General features: G+C 47.6%; 1 protein-coding gene across 4 annotated transcripts in view; it reads right to left on the reverse strand.

The window, feature by feature from the left end:
• Positions 1-272: 272 nt before the first annotated feature.
• Zdhhc14 (zinc finger DHHC-type palmitoyltransferase 14) overlaps positions 273-16,297 on the reverse strand; it is a 241,202-nt gene continuing 225,177 nt past the window's right edge. For 2 of the 4 annotated variants that reach the window (XM_048805914.1, XM_048805913.1), the window contains exons 8-9: positions 13,266-13,368; positions 273-1,480 (exon numbers count right to left, since the gene is read on the reverse strand). In XM_048805914.1, coding sequence (XP_048661871.1) covers positions 1,124-1,480; positions 13,266-13,368 — 460 coding nt within the window. In that variant the 3' untranslated portion in view covers positions 273-1,123. Of the gene's footprint in view, positions 1,526-13,265; positions 13,369-16,297 lie in introns of all 4 variants that reach the window. The other 2 variants (XM_048805912.1, XM_015498650.2) reach the window with 1 other exon arrangement.

The following is a 16,297-nucleotide window of genomic DNA, read 5'->3' on the forward strand; positions in this document are numbered from 1 at the left end:
CTGCATGGCAATCTAATCGCAGAGCAAATTCCCTCAAGATTGTGTCAAACAGAGATGATTCAAGGTTGGGGGTGGTATGGACAGCGTGTCCCTTAACTAAGAAATCATTCAATCACCATCTGATACCCCACAACCCACAGCTCTGAGTTTTGGTTGTTTTTGAATCATTGCATGCTAGGGGCACTTAAAAAAAAATACACACTCTCTGCAGGTCCTTTGGATGGTTTTGTTGTCACATAAGCTGTTAAGGACGACTGTACACAGATCCAAAATAACAGAGGATGTCATTTTATTGGCTGTCCACGGGGAGTTCATCATACAAGGAGGTGAGGACTGCAGGGGGCAGCGCAAGGCAACACCCCGTCGGACCCCTAGACAGAAGGTTAAATGGCACTGGATAGGATAAACCCCCAGCAGCCCTCCGCAGCCCAGACGCTCCCGATCCACACAGAACTAAGTGGACTAATCAGCCACCAATAGCCTTGTCCATTGGGCTGCATCCGTTGGGCCGTCTGCCAACAAAACAGCACTTGAAAATTCACAAAAATAAAAAAAGGAAGAAAGGAAGAAGGAAAGAGAGCAGCATTTCCTTCGGAATACCAACACCACTGGAATGCAGACGGTAGCTGGCATGCAAATCCACATCCGGTCTGTTTTCTGCCTTTAGAACTTTTGTAGTTTTTAAATTAACAAATGGAACGGCGTGTCTATTTCAGATATTAGTAGCATAACACTTAAGTGCAATTTCAGTCTGGCCACGTGTCAGAAACCTTCCGAGCAGCAGATAGGGCAGCGCCTTTTCTTCCCTGGCTAGATCCCACCCCGAGGGTCCTCCCTCCCCAGGCCCAACCTGCAGGTTCCGAATGCTCGAAAACAGCCACTTCTCTATATTCATTATTGTCAAAGTGCTCAGGGTGGGGAAGAAAATTCAGATAAAACCAAGCCCCGAGTTTCTGGAGCCTGCTGGCCCTCTGCCATGAGACGGGGCTCCCCTGGCTTTCTAAGCGGGTCTCTGTACCCCAGGCCTGGGGCTGTCATCTCCACGCTGCGGGGTGCATCCCTCTCCTCGCTCCCACCGCCTGTGGAGGAGCCCTGCGGTCGGTCCTGGGGTCGGCCACAGGGGTCACACGGAGCTGAGCTTCACCAGGCCCCGCACGGAGTCTTCGTGCAGAGAGTCCTGGCTGGCCAGGCCCAGCACGTGCATGGTGCGGCTGTGCGCCAGCGGGCTGCCGGCCCCCAGCATCCGCGGGGGCGAGGGCGCCTCGTCGGGGGTCAGGAACTGGTGGCCCCCGTGCTCGTCCTTCAGGGGCATAATGTCCGAGAGCGCGGCCTCGGCGGCGAGGTTGGGCATGGAGGAGGGCGGCGTGGGCTGGCCCAGCGTCAGGCTGGTGCACGGTGTGCCCAGGCCGGGCTTCCCCGGGAGGTGCATCTCGTCGCTGGTGAGGCTGGGCTCGCTCTGCAGCAGGGGAGTGGCTGCGGCCTGCAAAACGAATTTGGTGCTCTGAATGCACTGGTCTTGGTCGCACTGGAGCGCAGCAGGAGCCAGCAGAGAGAAGGCGGAGATAAATGGGGGAAGGGAGAGCAGGGCGGGGAGGGAGGGTGTAAGAAGAGAAAAAACGGTTAGCGACACCTCGGGTGGGTGCTGGGAGCGTGCACAGTAGCCCAAGTGCATCTGGAGATCCCCGGCCCCGCCCCCGGCCCCGCCTACGCCGTCCCCCCCCCCCCCGCCGTGGTAAGGACCAACAGCTGGACGGAATAAACAGCTCAATGGAAGAGTCACCCCCAGGTGCCCCCCCCAGGGGTGGAGGTCCAGGAAGTAACATGCAGTCACAGGCTGTGATGCCCAGGGCCTCTGTCCCCAACTTAAGGATGTAATTTTAAAACAACCCCATGGACTAGGCTTTTTACCACCTCAAGCAGTCTGAGGCAGCTGCTTTTTACGTGCTGAAAACCATTTTTTTAAAACCGTATTGTTCTAAAAATACACCCACGTTCACAGTATTGTTCATAATAGGTCAAGAGGCAAAAGCAATCCGGCATGGATTGATGGCTGAGCGCATACACAAAACATGGTCTATTTGCACAAAAGAATATTCTTAGGTCTTAACAAGGAAGGGGATTCTTACACATTACAACAGGGACGAAGCTGGAGGGTGGCACTCTATGTAAAATGAACCAGACACACAAAGACAATTGATTCCACCAACACCGGTACCTGGAGCAGTCAGGTCCACAGTGAGAAGGCAGGATGGAGTGGCTGGGGGAGGGGGCTGGGAGGTGCTTGTTTAATGGGGACAGAGTTTCAGTTTGTAAAGATGAAAAGTTCTGGACATGGAGGGTGGTGATGGCTGCAGAGCAATATGATAGTGACCGGATCCTGCTGAGCTGTACTTAAAAATGGCTCTGTCTATTTGACCAAAAGAAGAATAGAAAGATACAAGGGTCACAGAAGCCCTGGGGTTTGAATCAGACTGTTCTGCAAAGGCCTAGAATTCCTGCTGGGTTTTCATCAGCCTCAGGAACCATGAAGGGGTCTCCTGGGGCATGATGATGCCAATATTTGAGAAGACAGCTCCCTTTCTTCCAAGGGTTCTGAAGTCACATCACATCTATCTTGTGTCCTTTGTTCCACTTTAATCACCGGCAAAGAAAACAGCATAAATCCCTGGTTGCTCAGCAAACTCTCTTCTTGAACTATAATACGCTTGAGCTAGAATCCACTTCCCAGAATTTGGAAATCCTAAACTTGACCCTCTGTAGTTCATTGTTAGTGAAATTTTGAAGCAGCTTTTTTTACAGCAGGAGGAGTGGGTGTGGGTATTAGGTGAGCACCCTGTGACTGTTCCAGCTAAGCCAAGAAGCTGTAGTATTTATCTCAGCAGTTACATAATCTTGAAGAAAAACATTTAAGCACCCAGATTCTTGCCAAGAACAATCCATCTACTATGAACAGCGAATTGAGAAACAATCCTTTAAAGATTCGTATTTATGGACTATGAGGTTGAATCATATGGAATTGCCATCTTTTTTTTTTTTTTTTTTTTAGGTCAAAAATCAATCAAATGGTGAATAGGAACAGGATAGAATCTTGTTCTCTAGTAGGAATGTCTGTGAACAGTCCTTTCTGTGGACAGTGTGAGGATCTATGCTATACTGTAGGGGCACTGTGGTAAGTCATCCTGAGGGCCGATTACTGCCCCACGGAGCTTCAGCATTTAACAGGCAAAGAAGCTTATGGCTTGCGACATTCGGATGTCACACACATTACGGCTTAATGTTACAATTTTAAATGCCAAAAGGACCATTTCCTTTTTGTTTCTTTAGATTTTCAAATAAAATTGCCCCTCTTGGAATACATTTGATCTTATTTATCCTAGCTGACTTCTTGGTTGAAGTAAACCTAGTGTGCACATTAAATGCTACTAAAAACAAAGCTAGGAGTTTTCTAGGTGATCTGAATACAATTTAATAATGAATGAAATTAATTCTTTCTTTTGCTCCAATTCTGTCAAAAGTATTAGAGCTAGGCATGGTTTGTCTTTGTTGGGCTGTGAAGCCCTGTCCTAGAGTCTTAAAAAGCTCCTTATAGATGCATGAAGGCATAAACTTCTGAAGTTCACCTAAAATACAGATACTGGTTAGGAGGAGAGCTTCTTTTTATTATTTTACTCAATATCATTATTAAGTTTGTTGAAGTAAGTTTTTTTTTTACTGTATTTGACTTTTAAGATTACACAATTCTTATTTAATAAATGATACATCTGCTGGGTTATTCTTGTTTCGATATTGGATAAGGAATGTGTTAGTCAGTTCTCCATTAGTGTGACAAAATATCTGAGATAATCAAGTTAAAAGGAGGGAAGGTTTATTCTGGCTCATGGTTTCAATCCATGGTTACTTGGCTCTGTTGCTTTGGACTGTTGTGGCACAATATGTCATGATGAAAGTGCACAATAGAGGAGGATTGCTTACCTCGTGGCAACCAGAATGCACACAGAGAGAAAGAGGCTGGGGTCCCAACATTCCCGTCAGGGGCATTCCCCCAATGACCTAACTGCCTCTCAGTAGCCTCTACCTCTTATTAAAGGTTCCACTATTAATACTGCCAGTATGGGACCAAGTCTTCCACACTTGGGCCTTTGGGGAACTTTTCAGGTCCAGGCTTTAGTAAGGGGGATGTAAAATATTAGGTTCAGTAAATATAGTAAGTTGTTTTTTTCTTAAGTTCCAACAACTATGCACTGTGTTACTCTTTGAAGCTAATGTGCCAGATATCAACTTAAACTATGACTCTAATGGTATCTAGAATTTGAATTATTTGACAATTAAATAAAATAAAAATACCAAAACCTGGGCCATAACTGGATGTCATGGATACTCACACATACCTTGTCATAGAAGGAACTTCCATGTTAGATCATAATAAAAACCAATAAAGAAGAAAGTAGGAATATTGAAAATATGACCCTTAGTACTAGGGTTATTTGCCCACTATCCCAGCTTGGCTCCTCAGGGTTTCATGAGTTGGATGGCAGAGGCCACATCTGCAGTCCCACATGCCAACATGATGCTTTAAGTGTAACTTCATGCCTCTGTCATTTTCTTCCTTGAGAATCTGTTAGAAGGAAGCTCACTTAGGCACTAGGTAACCACCCCAATTTGCACAAGATGGTTAGTTACTGGTGATTGTTTTCCATTTCTGAGATAAAGACTAAGGCGCAGTGTACTTAGGTGCCAGTTGTCTATCAATATTCATTGAATTTTTCTGACCTGCAATGTCACAGCATTTTTCTAAGACTTATAATGAATTAGAAAATATCTCTAATTTCTAAAATGTATAGTGTGTATTTCCCTAGGAGCACTTTTCCTATCATACATTAAATGGCTTCTTGATCTGAATATTGGTCCTAAAATAAAATGATAGACCAAAATTTGATCCTTTGATCTTGAGTGTCAATAAATGCTCATCCTTCAGGTAAGCACTGGAATTGGTTTTGGGTCAGAGTAATCATATCCCACAGCTAATTTAGTATTTATTAATGGTGGAGTTTAGTAAAAATATGTGTCTGGGGCAGATGGTGACATCAGCTGCAACATGTCCTGTAGTTGTAGAGACAAGACTACTACTCCCAGAAATGATGGAAAAACAGACAGTGGACTAGCCTTTACTCTGCATATAAGGACTAGACAGACCTGCCCAAAATACTGGAAGCAAATGGTGCCAAAATAGCACACAATAAACAATGCAAGACCACAAACCCTGAGAGGAGGCAAACTCATGAAGCAAGCCCGTGACCAACCAGTTCTTGTCTTAGGGGACAATTTCCCAACCTGGCATAGAGCTAAGTCTGAGAAGGTCATGGCAGTTCTGCTGAGTGAAGAAAACAGATTGGAATATGAAGAAGTTAAAGTGACTTGGTTTGTAGCATTGGATCAAGGATGCTGTGCAGAAGGTGGATCACAAGTTCTAGTGGAGTCCCCGTGTCTGTAACAAAGGGCTCTGCTGTGCACATGAGAACCCTCTACCCCAAGGCTTACAAGACAGAAGTTGCAGCGGGGTTGAGAGTGAAACAGAAAGCCTGGAGGCTGAGAAAAGTAGTACTGGGGACACGGATATCATTAACACCACTAATACCTTGCCTCTAACCAAGACATAAGAAGGGTTGTGCCTTAGGAGAAAGAACCATGCCCTAAAGAAAGATCCTAGACCCACCCTAACAAACCCTAAAAAAAAATCCTAACAAGACATTCAGAGAAGACATACTTAGAGGGTTCTGAGAAACTTCTTGAACTTCTCATAGATCTACACTAGCTAAATATAATACAGACCTACACAAGTTCAAGGTGATGAGCCAGTAATTGAACTCTTCAGAGGAAGATAACAACATCTACATTATTATAAAAATGTCCAGTTTCAATAAACTATCAATAGGCATATAAATCAATAAGAAAATATGATAGAACTAAATGAAAATTCTAGAAATAAAAAGTATAATTACTAAAATGAAAACTTCTCTGGATAAGCTTAACAGAAGATAGGAGACAGCAGCAGAAAGAATCAGTGAACATCAAGATGTGGCAAAAGAAATTACACAACCTGAAGGAGAGACAGAGTTTAAAGAAAAATGCTCAGAGCCTCAAGCCCTGTCCTCGGGGCCAATATCACATGGCCTAACGTATGTATAATTGGAGGTCCAGGAAGAAAGAGAATGAAATAAAAGGGAAAATAAAAAAAAAAAAGGATGGCCAAAAGTGTCACAATTTGATGAAAAACAATGAATTTCAGAGCCCCCAGAATTAGATAAACTCCAAGCAGTTTACTAATAGAACAGGTCAATAATTCACTTGGTGAATGAGTTTCTGATTTCCACTAGTCTGAAGTATTGCAAATGGTTCGGTCTTAGGGAAGCAAGTAGAGAAAAAAAAGAGTGGACTTAATTGCCATGGATTAACCCTGCCATTTGTAATAGAGTAGAAATGTCAAGGTGTAGCTTAGATGATGGAAACATTACACATTTAGTCCCATGGTCTGGTTTTGTGACTGACTGTAGGAAGTTAATCATCCTTCTATAGAGAAAGCCTGTGTGGCTTGATTTCCTCAGCCCTGAGAGGAGCTCTGTACCCCTGCTCTCATAAGAAGACCTTCCCCATGGGAGACTTTAGATACAGTGGTTACAAAGAGCAGTTTTCATGGCTTCAGATTGCCAAGAAAGAAATGGTAGATCTGCCACTCGTTAGCTAGGTCACATACTTATCATCCCTGAGTCCCTGTCTCCTCCAAGGGGCAATTAAAATACCCACATCAGAGGGCTTAGTGAGGATGAAGGGAGTCAGCAATGCATGTCAAACATTTATCCCAGGGTTGGGCACATTGTAGTCGATCTGAATCTCTCTGTTTTCTCCTTCTCCCCGTCTCTCTTCATGAACATTTGCTGAAATCAACCATCCCAGGGACTCTTCTAGATGCTGGGGATATAGTACTGAACAAACAGCCTTGAAACACTAGATTATCATTGTTGTTGTTATTATTATCAAAGACAAGTGTTTTTAATAGAGGGTAAAATATTCATTGATAATTGAAATTCATATATTCATGAAATTTGGGTTAAATTTCCCTCAAGGTATAAATGATTCATAATAGATCTCTTCCTAAGAGTAGATTTTCACAGGGAGAGAGGGTGAGGATAATGGGTTGTTGGGACTGAAAAAGTGGGGAAGGAAATTCCTTCCTGCATCATCGGTGAGCTCTCTGTAAGTGCTTCTTCCTGAGGCAGAAGAGCATGATACAGAGCAGAGACTCTGCGATCAGACTGCAAAAATTTCCTTAGGCAAATTACTTAAGCTCTCTGTGACTGTTTGGTAATCTGTGGAATGGAGCTATTAGTGCCTCATAAGGCTGTGGAGATGGTTAGAAGGAGATCTCGATGACAAAGGCCTGGAATGGCATGGTCACGGGCTGTTCTGGCGTGGGAATTGGTGAACACTGTGTGGTATGAATACAAAGGGCTTGGGAAGAGGAGAGTGGGTTGGGTCTTCTGCTCAGGGCCAGCCCTGCTCCGTGGCTCTTTCTGTACCTGTCAGCCTGGAACCTACACTACAGGAGCCCATAAGGAGAGATGGAAACCATTAAAAGGCCCACTCTAGGTGCCTCAGTGACTTAGAAATGGACCATAGAATGGAGTGCTGTTGGCATGGTGACAAGGCAGAATGAGCAGAAGTGGTGTCTGACTAACTGGAAGGGACCCCGAAGGTCAATGGGCAGCTGAAAGCCAATGTTGAAATCCTCTGTCCACCATTGCTGGGAGGAGCTCTGCTCTCTCAGGCTGGCATCTCTGGAGTGGGGACTCCCAATCTCCGTGACCTCTAGGTATTGGCATTTCCCTCTTGGATTGAGAAGAACTGAATCCCAAGCCTGCCATCTGGTCCTAGCACTAACTTTGTTGGGGCCACAAAGAACACACCTCATCCTCTCCTGAAGATGTGCTCATGTACTTGGGGCATTCCTACCTGTGAGTAGGAACCTTGGGACCCAAAGGATTTCTCTATCTTTAAGCAGAGAGCCAACCTGGGTTCCTCGTGGTGAAGGCAGCCTGGTGGGATGAGAAGGGCACATGATGGGGTGGGGGTGGGGGATAGGGGAGAGAGCTGTGGTTGTGGCTCAGTGGTAGAGGGCTTGCCTATCATGTATGAGGCACTGGGTTTGATCCTCAGTACCACATAAAAATAAATAAATAAAATAAAGGTATTGTGTCCGTCTACAACTAAAAATAAATAAATGAATAAATAAAAAAGAAGGGTATTGGAGCTCCAAGTCACTTAGACTTTTTCAAGCACCTGTCTATGAGCAACTTGCTCGATTTATAATTGGTGCTGGTTTCTATGTAATCATGTGTGCTTGGGAATTCTTATGAAGTGAGAAAAACTCAAGCTACAACTCATTCTTCAAATGTAATGAAATATTCATGAATGCTAAATTTAACAATGAAGTTGATATATTCATGTGTCTCTAGACATTAAACATTTATTAATTTTGATTTTGATTTTGTCACTTTCATGTTTTAAAGCATATAATCTTTTTCCCAGATCTTAAACTTTTCCTAGAAGTCTGTGGAAAGTGCGCAGACACTGGCCTACCGTGTCTAATGGGTAAAACAAGCACAGACTCTGCCTCTCGTGGATTGTCTTGACCCTAGAGAGGCCACTGCTTCATGAAGCCATCTTGATGTGTTACTGCACTAAAGAAAACTCCTCTCTAGTTCCTCGTTCAACATAGAGGATGGATGGAGCTTTTTGCAGATGTGGCAACATTGGAAGATGGGAATAATGAGGAAAAGAAGACCCTCCATGAGTCAGATCTTGCGAGAGGAATTTTCACTTTAATTTCAGTGAACAGTTAACAACCCTTACCGTGTGCCCAGCCCTATGCTGTAGACTGGCAATAAGAAGGTGTAACAGGCAAGGTCTCAGTCAGTTCTAATCACAGTGCAGGACATGGGTGTCCTTGTTCCCTTCAGTTTACACATGTACATGTAGACTCTGGGGGTTAAGTGACTTCTCCAAGACCACACAAAGTGTTGAATGTGGTCTCTGATCCGCACCCTGCTCTCTACCACTCTAGTACCCAATTAGACCAAGACACTTGATTGCCTTAGCAGGGAGAGCGCTGGCAGAGGTGGATGGAGAAAGAGGGAGATATAATAAGTGCTAATTAAAAAATAATCTCCCAGCATGTGAGATGAACTTGGATTAATATCTTAGATGATCAACTTGAGCAAGTCTTATAGTTTGTTTTTTCAATGCCAACGTGACAGGTACTTTTAGAATAATCAGTAAAATCAATGAACGTCTCCATTATTTCAGAATGAATCTCTCCCAACCATATCATTTCCTCATCAACACCAGGAAGCAGACCTTCCCGGGCTTTCCATTCAGCTGCCTAAAGGGCATTTCCCCAATGGCGCCAGGAATCAGAATTCTGGGCCAACAGATTCCACATGCCCAAGTGAGCTCCCTACTCACATCTCCCCTTGAACTTCCATCGCTCACCCAGCTGGCGGCCTCCTGGTTGACCTCCCCCAGCCCCCAGCATTATCTTAATTCTCAACCCCTACTCTGTGCTGCTGCTTTTCTGACCTGCCTCTGCTGACCCGACCAGCCTGCTGGTCACCAGATCTCCTGCAAGGCCTCCGCTATTCACCTTGGCTTCTCAGTGGCATGTGTCCCTTCCACCCCACAGAGCCCCCACCCAGGTCTCCTGCACCATTCCCATCCTCATCTACATGAAAATCTGAAGCTATTACCGTGAGGTTTTCTTACCATCTACAGAACAAAACCCAAGATGGATCCAAGGCACCAAGGCCCCTGTGCACTTCCTGTCCTGCCTTACACCCTGGAGTCATGTCTGCTGTTCAGCTGCTCCAAGTGGACACAATTGCTGTTGCCCATCATGTCCCAGGGACATCAGGGAGTTGATGACAATGTCCATAGCTAAGCCTTATATGGTACATACCTTGTGCTAGGCTAGGTGCTAAGTGCTTGCATAGGTATTATCCCACTCCTCATAGAAAAGCTACCAGTGAGGACACCAATGTTCCCATTTTGTGGGTGAAAACACTGAGGCAGAGGGAGGTTAAGCAACCATCAAGGTCACTCATCTGGTGAGTGAGCAGCAGCCCTGTCTCTGACAATGAGTCTCCACCCCCTCTTTCTTCTCCAAGAAATCTTCTTGGAATCTTCTCCAAGAGAAGGCTAAGAGCCTAGGCGAATGACTCTGGAGCGCTCACCAGGTGGAAGATGTCTGTGTCCAGCTTCCGTCACTGGCTGGAAGATCCCGGCTCTGGGCTTGATTGGCAGTTCTGTGCATTACAAATCTGGGATCTGACTTCCAGAATTCTTAGATTTATTCTAAAAGTCTCATCCCTGATAGGGAGAAGGGAGATGGTGGGACTCACCAAAGGAGGGCTTCTTTACCTTGGAGCCCATAGGCTTCACAGGGGGAACGTGTCCTGATAGTGCACGTGAAACGCCATATGTCTGAGCTCACAGGGGAGCAGAATTCGCCAGGGCTGTGGCTCTGTGTGGCCTGGCCTTGCTTGTTCCTTCACACCATGGACTTTCAGGGCCTCTTCCTAGCTCTTCAGTTAGACCTAAACACAGGGCCCACCACGCTCCTCCCCTGTGTGTGTGTGCAGGTGTTGAGCAGGGCCACGGGAGGTGGTGTGTGTGCGCCTATATCCAGGTGTGCGGGGCGCAGGGACATGAGGTCTGACAGACCTCACGAGGCAGGTGACCCAGGTCCATAGGCCCACATTCAGGCTCCATTGTGACTCACACCACCACTGGTTCCTTGGTCAGCACTGAAGAGGCTCCAGAGCTCTGTCTGGGTGGCCTGATCAGCCTGGTGCTCGGTGCCATGTGGTTGCCACACCTGGCTCCCTCCTGTTCTCATCTGGAGACACAGCAGAGGACTGAAGAGTGAGGAGTCTGGGTATAATGTCCTCTTGTTTCCTGATGGGGAGCCCTGGTCCACAGATGAGTCGGTGTCATAAAAACGAGCCCGACATTGAGTGGAATCACAGTAGGAAACTGTTACAAGGCTCTTCCCCTCTGCGGGTCCTCACATGGTGCTATGGCATCGGGGTTCAGCCTTCAGGGTTGCTGGTTGCTTGGGAGGTGGCTGTCCGCCAGGAATAGACCAGTACAACACCCTGCCCACTTGCTCCAGGCCCACACCTGCAGTGATGTGCCCTTAACCAGAGTCACAGCACAGCTCCAGCCTGATGGATCCAGAGGTGACTCTGACGAACCACGCGGAGAGAAGCGACCACCCCATTTCTTTCTTCAGGGCTACTCTATCACAGAGGCATTCAGCAGGGGATCCATAAATGTTTGTTGAGTTCACGAATTAGGCTCCATCTCCTCTTGACCTCAAGCTGCTTGCTGGTGACAGCAGAACCTTCAAGATAGCCTTTGTTTATTTTTTAAATCTAGAGAAGATGCACAGCATGGGTGGGGTCAGTGCTAACTGGGCGAGACTAACCTAAGTCCCTTGGGGTCCATAATACCTGTCGCCATCCATGGTCTCTTCTATGAAGGTTCCTAATGTTTCCTTCACCTGGCTGTGGACCCCTTAAAGATGAGGGGAGTTATGTCCTATAGTCTTGTAGCCCCAGCTCTTAGGTTGGTCCTCAGCACATCCCAGGAACCCCGATGAGTCTCCTGATGAATGGGAGGGTAGGCGCACATGAGCACATGCTCATGTCAGGGAAGTGATCAGTGTATACCCTGGTCACAGTTCTGGTGGCCGTCCTTATAGGACATTGTTTGTGCACCTGAAAGTGACCAAGGAAGGTTCCTGAGCCTGGGCATACTTGTCTTTAAGGTTGTGCCCTTGAAGGAGTATAGTCTACAAAGTGAAGGTGAGCATTGGAGTCCTCGGATGGGCTTTGGATCCACAAACCAGAGTCTGTGTGCTGTCAGGTAGGTGACAACCTCTCCCAACTTAACAAAAAATGTGAACAACAATTTCTCACTGTTGGTTTAGGATTGAATGAGATCATCAAGCACCTTGAACACAGTTGGTGCTCCATAAACGCAGTCCCCTTTCTTTGTGAGCCTGTCTCTTATTCTCTCTGCCCTTGTTTTCCTTCTCTGAAGAATATGGGGTGTGACCTTCTGGGTCACTGGGGTGGACAGAACAAGAGGCTTCCTGATTGCTCACAGAGGCAAGTGGCAAGGACGGTGACGTACACATACTCAATTTTAAAGGAGACTAGTTACCAGCGAAGCAAAGCAGCCTGGACGAGACACCTGCACTAGCCACAAATAAGCCCGGCATCCTTCTGAGCCACTAGGTGACCAGGAATGAAGTGGTTTCCTCAGCACAGCTCATGGAGACAGCTTGGGGCTGCTGACCTTCACCTTGAGCTCTCCACACACCCCAGGAGCTGCCATTCCCTGTGTACCCTTAAATTTAGCTCTTAGATGTGCACAGCACACAAACTGGGGGTGATTCGGTTCTACAAAGGCTAAACAGCACTGGGGCAGCTGGCACAGCACGGACTTCTTGGCAGAAACGGGAAACTTCTTTAGGGAAATAAGGGAGGCCATTGCCTTCAGACGCCTAAGGAATTTAAAGCACCGAGTGCTGGGACCTGGCTATGCTGTGATTGCGGGTGTCCCTGGGGAGACTCCTGCCTGCCCCCAATGTCCACCTGCAGATGCTTCAGGCTTCCCACTGTAGTGTGCCCGTACTGTGGTGGCACTTTGCAGGGGGGTGGTCTCAGGATTTGCTGTGAATGAAGACCTGGTCTAGTTATTTGTGATGAGGGGCTGGTCTCAGGTTCAGGCTGAAGGAGGGAGAAGGGGCAGATCATCCTGCAAACATCCATTAGCCATGGGGGCAGGGGGCAGGGCCTATGGACAGCACAGGAAGTAGAGGGTATCCAGCCAGCCAGCCCTGGTGGGACAGGGAATACCCTGATTCTGTAGAAGGGGCTTCCCATCAGTCTGCCACATGCTGTTTGGACAAAGAGATCTTGTGTGTGTGTGTGGCTTTCCCTGCACAACGAGCCAGGCTCAGTGGCCATGGTCCCTTATTGGACATTGCCCGAGTTTGCCATTTCATTCCCTACTGCCAGCCCAACAGTCACGTGGGTGTCCCGGCTGCCCCTCCTGCCAGGGGCTCGGCACCTGGTTTGTTACTGGGTTAGAGAACAGGTAAGCAGAAGCGGGGAGCAGTGACCCCCAGTGCAGGCGGCCCCTACCATGTCGCTCTGTGACTGCATGGCCCCATACATGGTGATCCCGTTGGAGGGCGCTGCTGGCTGTGGAGTGTCAGGCTGGATGTACCCTCTTCTGTCAATTAAGCTGCAAGAGAGAAGAGAAGAAAACCCAAAGATGCCAGCAACAGGACTGGAGTGTGGGTCTGGGGTCCCGTCCAACTTTAAAAGGCCTGGGTCACTGCTTCCTTCCCGTCTAGATGCCTGACCCCTGCAAGAGACCCCACATCCCTCTGTTGGACCCCTCACCGTGGGATACTCCTAGTTGGTCTCACCTCATCCTGCCACAATCTGCCACCAGTTTCTCTCTGCAGTCCTAACTCCATGTTTTCTTATCACATTCATTCAGCAAACCTGTCCCCAGCACCTGCCACGCTCCAGTGTACTGCAGGGGACAAGAGCCACGGCGTGGCCTTATACACTCCTGTGCCTTGCCACCTGTTTTTCTGCTCAAGCCCCCACCCCCGTCCTTTGTTCCCTCTTGCTCCACTGCCCACTGGGGTTGGTGGCAAGGGGAATGTCCTGGGTTGAATTATACAAAAAGATACAAGCTCCAACCCTGGTGTCTGTGAGGATGAACTTAGTTTGAAACAAGGTCCTTGCAGATGTATCTACATTGAGTTCATACTTAATTGGGTGACCCTTAATCCAATGTGACCAGTGTCCTCACAAAGAGGAGAAGACAATAGGGAAGGAACATTGTTTGAAGGAACGGAGGCACACGGGGAGGAGGCTGTGTAACCCAGAGGCAGAGAATGGAGGATGTACCAGCTGGCCAAGGCCTGCAGCCACTGGGAGCAGGCAGAGGCAAGGAAGCGCCCTGCTCCGGTCTCAGGGGGAACAGCCCTGCCTGCACCTTGGTTTCAGCCTCCAAAAGGTGAAGGAATAGTTTTCAAGGGCTTCCTGAGAAAGTTCCTGGCCTAAGGAACCCCGAGAAGGTGTTTCTGGGTGGATCTCGAGCTGTTGTCACGAGGGGCTGACACCCACCAAGCAGGCCTGACCCTTTCTGTCGTTTTAAGCTCCGTCCCCTGTTTTATGGCACTTTGCTATGGAGCTCTGGGAAGCGACAGGACTTAGCCCAAGAAGACACAGAGGGCTGTAGGCTGGGGCTGGAGTGGCAGGTTAAGTGACCATTGGGGGAACCAGCCCTCCCTGTGTCAGGGAGCTGCAATTGGAGGCTCTCAGAAGAACCCCCAGGAGAGGATCAGCCTCAAGGACCAGAGGCTTTCCCCGGGAGTGATCCCCTGGAACGAATCTCGCCCTATATAAAGCCTCCCCAGGACCTTTCCATGTAGCCCCAAACCACTTACAGCCTGGAGCTGCTTGATTCACGAACCACTACCTGCCCAAATCATTTCTATAACATTCGACTATGCCTCAGTTTACCTTTTAACAAGCAATTCAAGCAGTTTGAAGGGGAGAGCCATCCTGGAGAGATGGCCCACCCAAAAAACTTGGATTTTGGAAAGAATATGGCCCAACCCAGCCAAAACAGCACATTTAATCCACTTGTGAAAGAAATCATTTTGGTTATGACACAATTTGATTTATAGAGAGAGAGTAGTGCCATGTGCAAATCCAGGACTCAGGAACTAGAGAAGAGACTTGGACAGAGGATGAGAGTTTTCAATCCCTTTCCTGGACTCAAATGTATATTCAGACAAGGGAAAAGATGCTCAGTTTGCTCTTATACCCTTCCAACACCCCTTTATTAGGAACAACCTAAAATGGCTCAAGGACTTCCTGAGACAGCTGCTGAGCTGACCTAAGGAGCCCTGAGAAGGAGGTCTAGGAGAATCTGGAGCTGTCTCCACGGTGGGCTGACCCCTACCAAACTGGTCAAACCCTCACCTGGGTGGCCCCTATCTCAGAGGCCCTGGCAGCTCCTGCCTCCCCCCAGCCCCCCACCTCTGCAGGAATCCTCTGAGCAGCTGTTCTGGGGGTCAGCGGAGGTCTCAGTTAAGGAGAAAGGTATGCTGGGCTCCCAACTCCCCAGGCCAAAGGCATAAAAGGATTCATTTCTAGTGACCCAATGGCACCATGATGACTTTGACCAGCCATGGCCCAGAACTGCTGGAGAATGGTGGTGGACATATCCTGTGCTTGCTTTCTTTTCTTTTCTCCTTTGCATTACTTTTACTTCACTAATGAGTGTTCACTGATGCTGACACAAACATGAAGGTGTGTGTGTCCCCAGAGCTCACTCTGGTGAGGTCTAGGTGCTCAGGGGGACTGCCTTGAAGACAATCCAGTGGCCTTTGTGGTTTCTCTGTTTTGTCCATTTCTTGTTGATGACTGGTTGGGTGATCTGTAGGGAATCATCTCCTGGGGCCCAACTCACAAATCCCCAAACCCTGGCTGTACTTTGACCCTGTACCATTCTGATCCAGGTGTCACCTGCCCCTGGGGACATACACTGCTTCTGTTGGCAGGCGGCCTGGCTAGCTGGCATTTACTAGCTGTGATCTTGGGCACATGATTTAAATCCTGCCCCTGAATTCCCTCATCTATAAAATGACTGATAATGGTACCTTCCCCACGCATACAGAGTGAGCTTTTAAAAAGCTCTTGCCTGTAACCCACTCACAGCAAGGCTGCATATGAATCTCATAAGTGTCAGCCGCTGCCATGATTGATATCGTCATCGTTAGTAGCCTGCAGTCTCAACTCTCCAGGCCACATGGATTGCCCTCGAGGAACTATTTCAGCATCATATCCTCTACAACTCAGCTCTGGCACTTGTTTCTACAGTTTTCTAACTGCTTCCTACATTGGCTCCCTGTTTGCCAGAGACATCCTTATTCCTCTCTTGAGCTTTAGGGACTCTTCCCCAAATCTGATACATTCAGCTCAAGACCAAATATGATGTGAAGTGTGACCAAAGGAAGCCAGATCTGTTTATCATTAAGATTGTGTCTGCCTGACACAAAGAGGAGAGCTGAGCTGGTGGTCATCGGTGAGTGTGACCAGCTGCACCAGGTTTCCACCAGGCACAGCCCTGGCCTCTGCCTCGGAAG

The sequence above is a fragment of the Marmota marmota genome, unplaced genomic scaffold, assembly GCF_001458135.2.
Source record: "Marmota marmota marmota unplaced genomic scaffold, marMar, whole genome shotgun sequence".
NCBI classification, from domain to species: domain Eukaryota; kingdom Metazoa; phylum Chordata; class Mammalia; order Rodentia; family Sciuridae; genus Marmota; species Marmota marmota.